The sequence below is a fragment of the Nicotiana tomentosiformis genome, chromosome 8, assembly GCF_000390325.3.
Source record: "Nicotiana tomentosiformis chromosome 8, ASM39032v3, whole genome shotgun sequence".
NCBI classification, from domain to species: domain Eukaryota; kingdom Viridiplantae; phylum Streptophyta; class Magnoliopsida; order Solanales; family Solanaceae; genus Nicotiana; species Nicotiana tomentosiformis.
Genome location: NC_090819.1, coordinates 63,065,310 through 63,080,535, shown reverse-complemented (window position 1 = coordinate 63,080,535; position 15,226 = coordinate 63,065,310). Strand labels below are relative to the sequence as shown.

Here is a 15,226-nt window from a genome sequence, read left to right as displayed (position 1 = left end):
TTTTTATTCATTTGCTTGTGAATTTGTGTAAATTTAATGAACTATTAGTCATTAAACCATTTAATTACCTACTGTGTGTTGTTACTCCGTGATTTGAAGGTCACATAGTTCCAAGAACGATCTAAATATGTTACGTTTCGCAGGATCAAATACTTATGTTTTATCACTAAAAGGTATAATATGATGAATATGATCCCATCATCTTAAATCTAAGTATTGAGTTTGAGTCCTAAGAATGAAGAAAGTCTTGACATGAAGCGTCTTTCTCTTTTATTGGCTAAATATGGATTAATCGATCAACCTTGGAAAAGGAGAATCACTTGATAGGGATTATCTTCCCTTTAACGCAAATATAAATTTGTCGTTATAAATAAAAAGCATATATTATAAATAAATTGATCATTTCGCTAATAGTGAATAATTGTTTTTAGAAGTTCCCATCGCACACCAGGATTTATATTAGTTGATTATGACTTTTTAAAATTCCCATCACCACGATTTTAATCTTTTATTGTGTGGAAAGAATATTCACAATGCCAAATATCAAATGGCGATAAAACCGAACATCTAGAGAGACCTAAGATGAGTAAAAAACCCATTAACTAAAAACCAAAAGCATTTTCATTCATTTTATAATATGTCTACTATTTCACACGTATATAAGAGTAAATAAAAGCATATGTGTCAGATAGAGAAAAAAAAGCTGAGACGCCATTCATTCAAACTCAATAATACGTCCATAATTGGCGTCACTTCTTTTGGCCTTTTTTAATCTCTTTTGACCCACCCATCAAAACTTTCTCCGATCCCCACTTTGTTTCTTCATCATTCCTTCACTTTTCTCCCTCGTTTTCCTTGCTTTCCAAACAACAAGAAAACTAGACTTTTTTGGGCAATCACAACAATTAGAAGGTGCGCCACATTTACCTGCCATATTTACTTTTCTTGGGCTGTGTTTGAATCTTTTTTGTTACTACAGTAGTAAATAATTATAGATCTGAGATTGATTCTTCAATCTTGTCAACTATGGCGATGGGAATGTGGATTTTTGAATTTTCTTTTCAAGCTGTTGTTAATTGACTTCTTGTGGGACTTGCATTAACTTTCTACAATAGTGTTACTATTTTGACTTTATCCTAGTCATTTAGTGGGCCTTCCCCTAGGACTAGAATACACGGAATTCCCTATTCCACAATTTTCTTTTTGTCAATTCTAAACTTTGCTTTTTGAGAAATTATTTCGTTCTTCTAAAAGTCGTAGTTTGGTAAATGTGCAGTTTTGGTTATTGCATACAGTTTAATCGCTGCTTTTCTATGGAACAGGTTGTAATTATTTGATTGCCAAGGACTTAACAAGCTTGTTTTGGGGTAAGAGGGCATTGATTCAGTCTGTTTTAGAATATATTCTAACAGAACGTTAGCTGTACTAAAAAACCCATCTTTCTTGCTTAGCTGTTTCTTAGATTCTTGAGCAACTTTCAGTGTTTTACAGAGCACAATTACAAAGAGCAGGTTATATGAGAAAAGTGTAATTTTTTTTTTCTTTTGGTCATATTGTATTGAAGAAATGAACAAGTTTCAAGAATTGGGTCAATCTTGAATTTTGCTGAAACTATTTGGTAGTGTGTTTTTCTGATAGTTTTTTAGTTTAAAGGCTACATAGTAGAGTTGTTATTGAAGAATATTTATTATCTTGGTTGTGCAAGAAAAGAAAAGATGGGTTCTTTTCCTGGGCATGTTCTACCTGGAACACTGTTTCTTGTGGTTGGTGTGTGGCATATATGGTGTGCTCTGGTTAGATATTCATCAAATCCCAAGTCATTCAGGGTAAGGGTTTGGAACCCTGTTCCAGGTTTTGATGGGAAGCTGAAATATTTGGAACTTTATGTTATAGCTATTGGAGGTTTTATTGATTTTTGTATTGAGCTCTTCTATTCAACCCACCTCAGACTTTTTGTTCATGGGGTTTTGAATCCTACTCATATGAATAACTTTGAGCATGCTGGGATGCTTCTCATGTTCTTCGTCTTCGGTTTGATTGTGCTCCTTTCTGAGAAAACCAGGTTAGTTTTCCTGTTTCACTATCTTCTTGCCTTTGTTGCTTGTTGGCCCAAGGGTATCTAAATTATAGTGTATGCTATGTACTTATGTAAACTATAGAAGTTAGAAGATCTAGACGATTGCTGTCATAATTAGTTTTTGATCATGTGGAACCCAAATGTCCAGACCCTGTACTACTTAGACTTATGATGCTGAACTGAAAAGCTACGCTCACGAACTCAGTGAAATATAAAGTTGCCAGCTATGGTGCTCCATATGATTGATTTATAATGATTATTTGCTGATAGGAGCATGACTCTGACTTTTTCTCCTTGTAAAGGAACCTATTTAGAAGCATATTGCTTTGTTTGTTAGAATGATGAGAAGATTGACTAATGGTAATCATTGTTTACTTGCTGCTTAATTATTTTGTATTGCAGCTGTATTCTCTGTTCAACATTATGACTTGTTCCTAGGTGATCTACTCATAATAGTTCTTCAGGCTAGTCATAAGTTTTGGAACTTTATACACACAGCATAGTTCTTTTGCTGCATCAGTATAGTTGTATATACAATTTTCTCAATATATAAATCACAATGGACTAAATTTTATCAAGTAATTTACATACTGTCAATTTGGGTTACTTACTGTGCGTCAAGTAAGTTTTCTTTTCCCTACGCCTACTTATCTTTGAAATAATTATATGCACGTACTTCCTGATTGAGGAAGACTGCTCCTCCAGCCCTGAGAAAAGTGGAAAATGACAAAGATTGTAACACATGCAAACCAAGTGAGGTTTTCTCCCCTTGCCAATGGAAAATTGCAAGATGTCTCTAATCGATTAAGCCCTTTTCTAGCCTTCTAACTGCCCTTCCTCGATTCGTCCCGTGGGACACCCTATCTACTTCCCTTTTATTTCTGTTTTCCTGTTTCTAGATGTCCCCGCTTTTAGCACTTCTAGTCTTAAGCAACATTCAAAGTTAAAGGGAAGCAGTCAGAACAGACACCGTAACACATTCATTTAGCTAGATGAGAGGGGTACCAGTTATAGGTATAACAGGTGCTTGGAGACTGAACAAAGATCTTTTAATGGCAGTTGTAGGAACCGAAATTATGAATTCAGTCATACATCTTATTAACATTTGGTTAGTTGGAATCATAGATGAACCATGCTTCTCCACTTAGAAAAGGAGCCAATTCCTGCTTTGTTATTTCACTTAAAGGATACTAAGTTCATGAACTGAGTAGTTCCTTTCAGAAGTTATAGGATTGAATGTGAAGAGTGAGACTTGAGTTTGCACGTCAATGAACATACTTATATTTGAAAACATACTAATACAATCGCACAAAATCTAAGTTTCTGGATGACCTGCACTGGTCCTCAGGGATTTCTCGGTTATAAAAAATGTTTCTGGATGAACTGATGCATGTAAAAGAATACTGCGTATATGTTAAATTAGTGATATCTGATGTTTCTTACACCGACATCAATAGTTATTGAATCTCTCTTTCTGGTCTACCGAACAGGGGTCTGGATTCCCTAGAATGCCTACTCCTTCATGCAATCCTGGTTGGAAATCATGCCTCCAAAGATGTGTTTTGGAATCAGTTTTTATTTGAAATCAACAAGAGAAAAACTAGAGGGCCATACCATCATCAACCTTCCATTTTGGATTTATACACGCATAGGTTAAGATCCATCTAAAATCAGTTAAAAATGAGATATTCATGAATTCGTCGTGCTATCATACAATGTGTTGGAATTCTCCTCCTTCTCAATGATTGCTTGTCTCTTGAGAGAAATATTGTCATCTTACTAATGGTTAGTAGCTTAGATATTAACCAGATCGCGATTACAGTTTCTGTACCCTTTACTAAGTAGAAGCAAAATCTTCCATAATTCACAATCATTTAGTGAGCGAGGAAAAATCTAGTTAAGATGTAGCCATTATTGTATTAGTCATATGATTGGTTTTTGAAGGTCTACTCAGAGGCGGAGCTAGGTTTTCAAGTTTGTGGATTCTGAACTTACACCAAACTCATAATATGTCTTAGTTACTGGGTTCGCAATTATATATTAATACAAATTTAATAGATTTTCTAATACAAATACAAGGTAAACGCAAAAGGTACTGGGTTCGGTCGAACCCGTACAGAATACCCTACCTCCGCCCCTGGGTCTACTTCCCTGTCACCCTCAATTATTGGATAAGGGGTCTCAGTATATGTGGACTATCGACCTTGCACCGAAATCCCTTGTACACACCTTTCGTTCACGGAAAATCTTTTACACACTCAACCTTTCAGAAGTGTGTCCACCGAAATCCCTTGTACACACCTCTCGTTCACGGAAAATCTTTTACACACTCAACCTTTCAGAAGTGTGTCTAAGACACACCACTTTTGTTCTTGACCAATTTTTCAAATAACGTGAAAGTCACGCCCTAATAGGGTCGTGACACGTGTCATTGACCTTAACAAGGAAAACAAATATTAGAATTAGAAATTACAATTAAAACCCATCTTCTTCCCATTTTCTATTTTAAGCACCATTGTTATTGCCACCATAGCTGTTTGTGAGAAAGTTTCCAACAACACCAAAATTCAACCGCACTATCTAAACAACTTAGCCGAAAATAATCGAGCAACAAATTGAGTTCAACAACTCAATAATCAACAAGACCCAATTGAATTTACAAGCTTTTTTCAATACCCCAACAATGGTGGATTCTAGACTTTTTTACCAAATCTTCAACGCTACTATTAAAGCTTTTAAATCTATCATAAATAAATAGTTTTCACAATATTTAGACAATAAACCAACAAAAATTGCTCAATTTTAGATCTAAAATTTTATGTTTTTTCAAAAATTCTATTTGGGGAAGAAGAGGGGGGAGGGTGGTCTGAGGAAGAAGACCAGAGGGAGGGGGAGGGGTTTCTGTGGGGAAGGGAGACAAAAAATGGGATTTTTTACGGGTTTCACGCATTTTTTTGTGTGTAAACACGCAAGTGCTATCTGGTCAAAAGTAGTGTGTCTTAGACACACTTTTGAAATGTTGAGTGTGTAAAAGGTTTTCCGTAATGAAGAGGTGTGTAACAGGGATTTCGCTACAAGGTTGATGGGTAAACTATGTATTCTGCTAATAAACTACAGTATATGTGGACTATAAATAAACTATCTGTCAAACTTTGAACATTTTTATTTGTATGGCTATCTGTTTGTCTTGGATTTTTCAATTCCATCACGCTCTTAACAACACATTGTGCTCTCATCGTGCAGTTTTCTTCCCTTGCCTGATGGAGCTCTCTGCTTGATCGCGGCCACAGCTTTCTGTGCAGAGTATTTCCTGTTCTATTTCCACTCCACAACCCACAAAGGCCTTGAAGGGTACTATCACCTTATCCTTGTCCTCCTCATAGGCCTCTGTGTATTGTCAACTATCGCTGGAGCTCTTATGCCAACCAGCTTCCCCGTTGACTTGGTTAGCGGCATTTCTGTAACACTTCAAGGCCTTTGGTTCTATCAAACTGCATTCACTCTGTATGGTCCCATGATGCCAGACGGTTGCCAACTTAAGGGGAACGACATCATATGCCGTTCAGCAGATAGTGAGGTTCGGGGCGAGTTGCTAGCAAACTTTCAACTTTTCTCCATGGTGTTTGTTGTCCTTGCTGCTACTGCAGGAGCTTATGGTTTTGCAGCTTCCGGGACTGGTCATTCAGAAATTAGGAATTCACATGCGCCTCTTGATGGTTAGGAAAATCTACAGTATGATAACCATTTTTGTACCATATTCTTTTTGGTAGGGAAAGGCCTTGAATGAACATTTTCAGATGTTGCTCTTAAATTATTCATTTGCCTTGCCTAAGTGTAAATTTGACATTGAAAAGTAGACTATCCGTGGGTTGCTACTGATTTAAGTTAGTTGCTGATAACGATGGACTAAGCACAAAATAATTTGATGGTAATTGCAGATGTAGGTGTTTAGTCTTTTCTTAAATGCAACGGATGGTAATTACTCCTTCTGTTCACTTTTACTTTTCCACTATTGACTTTGCATACCCCTTAAGAAATAATAAATAAAGTGCATAATTTATCATGAAATCCATATTAATTAGTGTATAGTCTTAATCGGTGATTTAAAAGGCGTTTTCGGGGGAGCCCTGGGGCGAGGCATACCAAAAACGCCCTGGGACGATGGTGTGGGGCGAAAGTCTCAAGAGGCGTACGCTCACTTTTACTTTTTCACTATTGACTTTGCATACCCCTTAAGAAATAATAAATAAGGTACATAATTTATCATGAAATCCATATTAATTAGTGTATAGTCTTAATCAGTGTTTTAAAAGACGTTTTCGGGGCGAGGCGTACCAAAAACACTCCGGGGCGATGGTGTGGGGCAAAAGTCTCAAGAGGCGTACACCTGGGCGTTCGGGGTAAGTTTTTTTTAGTAAGGCGTAAGCCCTAGAGATATTTTTAAATTAAAACAAAATTTGTTGGATAAGTCCTTCATATAATACCCAAATGTTCAAAATTCAGCTTAGTAATTACTCAAAAGTTTTAAAAAGAAACTAAAATGTATTAAATTTAAAAGTCAAGACCTTTTTTATTGATCGAAGCCCTAATTCATGGTCTTTCCCAATTCTTTATCTTGCCTGCTAATCTACTAATATCTCTCAAAAACAACGAATATTCAATTTTTTTTTCAACAAATACAAAGAGAACTCCATTCTCATTCATAGCAGCAAGTTCAAAGTTCAAATTGAAGGTTAGTCATCCTTTTTATTCCTCCAAGTAGAAAACTTTATTCTTTTCTACTCAAGTTACTTGAGCTTCTAAGTATCGTATAATAGATTGTTTTGACTAGTTTTTGTGGAGATGAAGCACATCTCTCTCTCTCTCTCTCTCTCTATATATATATATATATATATATATATATATATATATTCACATATTTATAGTTTTCTTCATTTTTTATGCAATTTTACATGTTTATAAATATTTACTGTAATTATATTATTTTATAAAATATTAAAAATTAAATACCTATGGAGCTTACGCCCCGTACCTCGGGACTTACGCCTCGCTAAGACATATGTAAAATGCCTCGCATTACGCCACGCCTTATGCCACGCCTTTTAAAACACTCGTCTTAATAGATTTGAAAAATAATTTAGAATGAACAATTAATGCTAAGGGCAAAATAGAAAAAATAAATTATTTTTCTCTGTAACAAATAAAAATAAAAATTTATTTTTAGAATACTTACGACAAGTGAACGAGTAGTTGGAAAATTTTCTTTAAAGCTCAAGATCTCTTGCTTTCTTAAGTGCGTGTTCGCAAAGCCTACTAGGTAATTCCGTGCATCATGTTTGGTATCACAAGTAGTAATTAAACAATCTAATCATTTTTTATTTAAAATAAGTGTTGTAATTTCCAAAAAATTAAATAAGTATGTGAATCGCAAATGAGCTTAATAGTATATTTGGCCAAGCTATAAAATTAACTTATTTTGAGAGTGTTTTTTTTTTCTTTCTCAAAAGTGCTTTTTCCAAAAATACTTATGGTGAGAAACAATTTGTGTTTGGCTAATTAATTTGAAAAGTATTTCTGAGCAACAATTAGCATTTGGTTAAGTTTTAAAAAACTGTTTCTAAGTATATTTTTCTCAAAAATACTTTACAAAAAAGTTCTTTTAGAGAGAAGCTAATTTTTTCGGTTTATCCAAAACCGCTTTTGCTACTACTCAAAAACAGAGGCGGATGCAGCCTACTAGTTACGGGTTCAACTGAACCCATAACTTTTGACGCGGAGTAAAAAATTGTATGTAAAAATTCATTAAAATTGTAAAAATAGTAGATATGAACCTATAACTTTAAAAATATAATGAGTTCAATGTTAAAAATCTTAAAATTGAACCCATAAGATTTAAATTCTGGATCCGCCTCTGCTCAAAAACACTTTTTTTTTCTTCCAAAAGCTTATCAAACACTTCAACTTTGAAAAAAATACTTTTTTTTATAGGATTAGAGAATCTTGGCCAAACAGACTATAAACTGCTTATAGATATACGTGTATCTAATAAAAATTATGAATAATTTATCACCTCCTATTTTAAAACACATATTTTGTGAGTAATTGTTTTCATTTTGAAAATAACAAATATTTTAACAGATAGACATGGGATGTGAAAGCATTTCACTAAAACAAATACTCCACTCATTGATGAAAAAGTAGTAATTAGCATGGAGGAAAAAGTAGAAGGAGGTAGTGTGAAAAAATGGAGATAACAAAATTTAAAGTTAACTTTTGAATAATTACACATTATAACTATCACTAACAGTCTTATGAGAATTAAAAAATGTAATTGCTCGTCCTCCGTGACATACAAATTCAAATTGATTAAGTAATTTCTTGATTAGGTAAATATGTTAAAACTGGTGTACTTATACCAAAATAAAATTCTAATGTGACTTTCCTCACACCCTATATAACAAATCGTATCTTCATATTATACTTTGGGAATGATTCGACAAAATTCATTGAAGCTCTCAATTTAAGTTCAATTTATTAAACAAGGAAAAGGACAGAAAACCAAACGTTTGTCCAAAAGATCAAGCACATTATCGTCGTTTGGCAAAGAAAAGGACAAATGATTTCAAGGGCTCGTTTGGTACGACAGTAAGAATAATTAATTTTGAGATTAAATTTAAGAAGAGTTTATCCCATATTTGATTGGTAGAAAATTACGATATAATTAATTTCGAAATTGTAGTATTTTCGTAAAAAATTAAAATAACTAATCCCACAATAATTAGTTATGAGATAAGTTATTTCCAACCAAACGACCTTAAAGATCAATCTTAACTTGTCTTACGCTTACAACTAATCATATACCGTCACCTCCACTCCAAGACCCTCAATCATGACCGAGAATGTGTCTCAATTACAACGTGGCAATCACAGTTGTGTCTGTCAGATCATATTCCCTCACCTTCCAGTAAATATCCATCGGACGCTGAAGTTGACTTGCCACCTGGCACTGAATATGCTTAAACGAGTCCCATGGAAATCAAAATCAAATTCTATCTGAATACACCAACCAAAAAAATAAACTTTATGCGATAAAATAAAAAAGAAACATAAAGAGCTTTCAAAAGAAAACAAAAACATTAGTATACTACTAGAGTATATTTTATGTAATTTTTTTTGATAATCCCAATTCTTCCCACTGTTTCTTTCTCTTCCATTCGCCGGCCAGTTTACTCTGCAATTCTGGTGGCGCAGATCATGTGAGCCTCTCCCCCACCCCGCCCCTCCTCCTCCTTCTTTCTACCTACAGATACATATGTTGTATCTCTTTCCTCTGTGTGTGTACTCCAGTAGATGCACTAGCTCCATAATTGTGTGCACGCACCTATATTTGACTATCTCAAGTAAAGCCACGTAGGTTGCACTCACACATTAGCTCATTTTACGCGCTGCTTTTTTTTTTCTTCACAAATTGAGGAGATTCGAACTGTTTTAGCTGCGACCATCAATTTGGAATAAATTTTTGTTGTCGTCTAGTGAATTTCGGAGTGTTCGTTTGGTTTCAGTCAGTGAATTTGAAATTTGAACTTTGCGGATTGATTGGAAGCTTCTCTTTTTTTTTTTGGGGGGGGGGGGGGGGGTGGATTTTTTTAATGGAATTTGCAATAATGATAATCGATAGTGTCGCATAGTGTTAATCGAATTGGCGGAAGTGAGGATTCCACTGGTCTTCCGGTTTTCTGAAAATTTTTGGAGTTTTTTTTTTGTTTCAACAATTTGGATTCTGAAAACGTGTAAATATATAATTGGACTGTTGTTAGATGTCGAAAGTGGTGTATGAGGGATGGATGGTGAGGTATGGGAGGAGGAAGATTGGGAAATCCTATATTCATATGCGTTATTTTGTTCTTGAGACTCGATTATTGGCCTATTACAAGAAGAAGCCTCAGGACAATGTGGTGAGTTTCCTTAATTCCATTTTCTTTGAATTTGAAATTGATAGTCAGCTGTTCAGTACTTTGTGACTTTGAATTCAGATTACTTGACCTTTTAATTTGAATTGTTACAGACTTGATATTCTTTGTAATTATTATCCAAGCTTAGTGTAGGGAGTTGAAATGCAGTGAATTTGGAGTTGTTGAACTGGTGCTTTATATAAAAGCGCTTCAATGTTTGATGTCCTGTTGTTGCCATGATCATTAGGTTCCAGTCAAGACTCTTCTAATAGATGGCAATTGTCGGGTGGAAGATCGCGGCTTGAAGACTCACCATGGACATGTGAGTTGTTCTGTACTGCTGTTGATATTCGTTTTCCATTAGTATATACGGATTAGTAAATTTATTCGGGAGATACTGATCAATTTTATTGAGTTAAGTGGGTTTGGTGGGTCCAGATTGATAAACTGTTATTGTTGGACTAGGATATGTTGGTGTGAAATGCACATATAGATGAATCGTTAGCAACTCTTAGATGTTTGATTAGAAGGATAAGCGGTAACAACCCGGGATAAAACTTGGGATTATTTTATTCCGCGCTTGATTGTTACCACAATTGTCGTATTGTTTTTATACCACACTCAATATGAGATAAGTATGACACATAAATTGGGACAGAGGGACTAACATATAGAAATTTGAGTTCATACACAGATAGGCTGATGTAAGATGTCACCCAACGGTGTGGCCTAGCGGTCAATGAAGATGGTGAAAGAAAATCTTGGAGAACAGGGTTCAAATATGAGCAAAGACAATAAAGTTAGAGATTTCTTCCATCTGTCTAAGTCTTAGGGGGCAAAGTTACCCAACACTTGTGCTAGTGAGAAGTTGCTGGTATACGGTGGAATAGTCTAGGTACACGCAAGTTGGCCCAAAAACCATCGTTATAAAAGAGAAGATGTCATTTCACCTACATTGTATTTGGAGTTGCCACTTGGCTGGAAGTTGTAGGATAAGGAGCTTTGCGACTTGTAATTGAGAAATTTGAGAAGTTACGTGGTTAGAAAATACAAGATATCTTTAATTGGGGAAAAATTAAATTGTTGAATCATTACTTTCTTGAAAATTCACGTGTCTTTATTTTGCATGCTCGTTGCCATTGGAGACAAATTGATGAGACTTCTTTTAAGAAGGTAAAGGAGGAGAAAAGAAGTCTACAATTGAGAAAGATAATTGTCCCAATATACTTTATCCACAAAAAAGAAAGAAAAAAGAAAAAAAAGATGTAGATAATCGTCCCCATCTATGAGGGATTGAGGGTGCTAGGAATTTGGAGAATATCTATATCTAATATGATATTGCTAGGAAAGTGGTTGTGAGGTTGGTTCAGGAGGAGAATGTTTTAGGAAGCAGTGTCATCAAAGGCGAAAAGCGCAAAAAAATTCTAAGGTCTGTTGGGGTTTTAAGCGCAAAGCGCAAATAAAGCGTGGACTTTAATGAAGAAAGACGCAAATGGTGAAAAACTACAGATATGTATGTATAGTCCAAGACTGATATCTATAAGCATAAATACCAAATATACACACAAAGAAATTGAAGAAAATTTACGATAAAGTGAAATATCAATTGTTTAGCGTTGCCTCTTCAGGATTACACTCATTGGCAAGGAAAATTATGCCTTAGAACCTTGATGACAACACTAAATTGGGAATCGCTCAACATGTTTTGAGACTCGCTTCAAGGCTTAAGCGCGCTTTAAGCGTGCCTTTGATAACACTGCTAGGAAGGAAAGTAATAATGGCTTATTTTGGAGATATAAGCACTGAGTGGCTCTCAGAGTTACAATGCTTTAGGGAGAAATGTAATAACGCTGCTCAATATGGAGATGTAAGCAATGAGTGGTTCTTAGGGATACAATGATTATTTACAGTGAATGAGTAAAAAGGGATTATAAATACAAGACAAAGGTTCTCACAGCACATTGAATATACTGCTGGGATTGGAAATAGTATGTGTTTTGGGACATATGTGGTGTGGGGGATTGGAGGAAGTATTCCCAACAGGTGTTGGTGTAATGAATGACAGGAAGTGTATGGTCACTTTTGGAGAATAGACGGGGATCACTTGAGGAGGGCCATCCATAACAGGCGACGGAGGGAGACTGAATATGGAGGAATTTGTGGGGTACCAAGGCACCAAAGAAAGTAGCCTCTTTTTCTTGGTATACAGTGTAGAATATGATCTTGACGGCATGTAATTTGAAAAGGTGGAGAATTGTGGTGACTTGGTGTTGTTTGTGTGGTAGGAATTCTTTCTGAACAGGTAAATATTTTTATAAAGAAACAAACAACACAAATTTTGTGCTGTGATTACATTCCAAAAAATAAAAACCCCCGAAAACCCTGTCTATCCATGTAGAGACTCTAAAAATTGTAATAGGGTTTCAGCCTCATTTACAATTTTCAGATTGCACCAAAAGGAAATAAAAAAATACAATCTGATTTGAACGTAAGAGTAGAGCTATATTTTTTTTTTTTGATAAAGGTAACAATCTTAAGAGTAGAGCTATATTGTCCCTCAAAAGTCAAAACATCTCTTTCCCTTCCTTATAGACCATCATATGCATGGTGATATGGTGTTCCAAGCACTCTTCTCTTCTTTTGACATGCCTTCCTGCTCCAGCATTTTAGCAAATTCCAGATATAGACCTTGGGCATAGCCCATCTCAGCCCCAAAATGTTGTAAAACATCTGCCAGATCTATAAGGCCACTGAACAGTGTATAGATAAACGGTTTACAGTATTTTACTTTCCCCAAACATATAACAGATATTGCTGAGTTGTATATTTTTTTTAAAAAAAATTATACTGGGTGAGGCATGCCTCTTCTAACACCAACCAGATAAAGCACATCACTTTAGCTGGAGCTTTAGATTTCCATATTGTCTTCCAAGGGTCTGCTACAGTACCAGATGATCTTCCTGTGAGTATTCTGTAGCATGTTTTCAATGTAAATACACCATCAACTTGTCCTTTCCATCTAACTTGATCTGTACAGCTCTTAGAACCTTTAAAACTGGATAGGCCATTGAAAATATCAGTTAACCTTCCCAACTCCAAATCATTCTGATATGGGAATATGGTTTACTACATGCATTACAGAGTTGTTACACTGATTTGAAATTCACTGCTGTCACAAACAGTGAAAGATACACGAGTTGGAGATAACAAAAGTTTGGGACGTCAAATGAATGCAGTAAGGAGAACAACTCTATTATGCAATTTCAACTAATTTAGAAATGAAAGTAAGTGGATTGTGTTTGTGTAAGCTTATAAGTTGGTCAAAACTAGCTTATAAATATTTTTAGCTTATCTGCGCGTTTGGTAACAACATTAGTACTTATAATCCAAAATAAACTAGAAGCCGTAAGTTGGGTGCCCCCAACTTATAACTTTTCAACTTATTAGCATTTTGATTTGACCAAGGTTTTTACTAGTTTATCCGTAATATCTCTTGTGATTTTTGAAACTCCCTCTCCAAAACAAAATCTTTAACTTCCCCTCTATTCCATCTTTATCATTCGTCCTTCTCCTTGTAAAGCTTGCTGTTAATTTTTAGTTTTTGTAAATAACTTTAATTTTAGGTTTTTGTAAATAGCTTTATCTTTTTTTGTAGTTTTTGTAAATGACTTTAAAAAAAGAATAATCTTTCCAAAAGTCTTCATTTCTTTCTTAAACTCCGTGTCAATTCAAGCTATGTCACTTAAATTGGTCCGGAGGGAGTATAAGAGATAGTAATAAGTAAAAATGAAGGGAATGGGTCATTCATCTTGTTATTAGGAAACATAAGTGTGAGATTGCCAGCTTTTCCATGCTCTCAGACTTGTTATGAAGGGGTTAGAATGTAACATTTTTTTTTTTTGTCTTTTCACTTGTGACACAAGATTGAGCTAAAGCTATTTAGTCCGTTTAGGCGAAGAATTTAATATTTTCTACTCCCCTTTCTTCCTCCTCTCCTTGTTTCAACTTGCAAGTGTTAGTTCATCTGGGCATCTGATGGCATATCTTCTGCTGAATAGTGAACTTTTATATATTATAATGGATTTTTATATATTACCCTGCAATGATATATATGATGCGTGCCGGGATATATTCTTGATAACTAGTTATTTGGATTTTATATTGAGGGTATTAATCCTTTTCTCTGTCCTTGGCAGATGGTTTATGTCTTATCAATATATAACAAGAGAGAGAAGTATAATCGGATGACGGTGTGTATCTCCCTTTTTCTTCTTTATGCATACTCAAAATATTTGCTTTGCCATCTTCGGTGTGTTTCACATGGCTTTAAATTCATTCTTTTGTTCCTGCTTCATTGCTTCACAACTTATTCACATTCTTCAATTTCTTTTAATGGTGATGTCCGAGCGAACTTGTGCACACCTTGACTAATCCAGTGGGTACTTGCTACCTTCCACCGGCTCATGTTCTGGGTAACTCTGCCCACTAAGACTTAGATGGTTTTTGGATTGGCTTTTAAGCTAGTCAAATTAGTTTGTAAGCTCTTTTTAACTTTTTTCAGTGTTTGGCAAAGCTATAAGGTACTTAAAATAAGTTAAAAACTGCTTAAAACAAGCCAAAAGCAATAAGCTGAGCAACCCCAACTTATTGCTTTTTGGCTTAAAAGCTATTTCTATTGAAAAACCACTTTTTTAAAGCCAATCCAAACGGGCTCTTAGACAGATGGGAAGAAATGACATAGTAATTTTTGTTTCTACTGTGATTTGATTTGAACCTTGGTGTCTAAGGTTTGCACCCACTTCATTGACCAATAGGCCACTCCTTGGGTGCCATATTCACATTCTTCACTTACTTTAGTCTCTTCTGATAGTCAGGTCACATTCTTCATACAGTTTAACAATTGACACAGGAGGCACTTTTTTGGATAGGTACTGGATGCTTTACCATGTTAGGGATTTTGGTTTGCAAATTCTAAATTCATTAGGTGGAGAAAGAGCTGATTAGAACTTAAGCTGACAAGGGCACAATCTAGATTTAATACTTTTATGATTTAGTCTTGACAACTTCCTTTTTATTGACAATTTCTGGTTGGTGTCTTTTTTCCTTTCCCATCTGCAATTTACTTGTTTCAATGTTAGTATTATATTTCGCTGATGCTATAAACTTTTAAGAGATTCGTTCATTCAAATTATTAATC

General features: G+C 35.1%; 2 protein-coding genes across 7 annotated transcripts in view; both read left to right on the top strand.

Annotated features, from left to right (window-relative positions):
- Positions 1 to 677: 677 nt before the first annotated feature.
- On the top strand, positions 678 to 6,041 carry LOC104100253 (uncharacterized). The gene is made up of 3 exons (XM_009607443.4): positions 678 to 912; positions 1,323 to 2,062; positions 5,321 to 6,041. The coding sequence occupies exons 2-3, from the start codon at positions 1,716 to 1,718 to the stop codon at positions 5,796 to 5,798; spliced, it is 825 nt and encodes a 274-aa protein (XP_009605738.1). The 5' UTR covers positions 678 to 912; positions 1,323 to 1,715; the 3' UTR covers positions 5,799 to 6,041.
- A 3,122-nt stretch (positions 6,042 to 9,163) lies between these two features.
- LOC104100254 (protein ENHANCED DISEASE RESISTANCE 2-like) overlaps positions 9,164 to 15,226 on the top strand; it is a 28,118-nt gene continuing 22,055 nt past the window's right edge. The window contains exons 1-4 of one of the 6 annotated variants that reach the window (XM_009607445.4): positions 9,167 to 9,333; positions 9,895 to 10,032; positions 10,277 to 10,351; positions 14,226 to 14,279. In XM_009607445.4, the coding sequence (XP_009605740.1) occupies positions 9,895 to 10,032; positions 10,277 to 10,351; positions 14,226 to 14,279 (267 nt within the window). In that variant the 5' untranslated portion in view covers positions 9,167 to 9,333. Of the gene's footprint in view, positions 10,033 to 10,276; positions 10,352 to 14,225; positions 14,280 to 15,226 lie in introns of all 6 variants that reach the window. The other 5 variants (XM_009607451.3, XR_011410371.1, XM_009607449.4 and 2 more) reach the window with 5 other exon arrangements.

Excerpts from the sequence above, each read along its gene's own strand:
- LOC104100253 (XM_009607443.4), top strand. The coding sequence starts at position 1,716 with ATGGGTTCTTTTCCTGGGCATGTTCTACCTGGAACACTGTTTCTTGTG. Across the intron at positions 2,063-5,320 it reads CTCCTTTCTGAGAAAACCAG|TTTTCTTCCCTTGCCTGATG; the intron begins GTTAGTTTTCCT and ends CTCATCGTGCAG.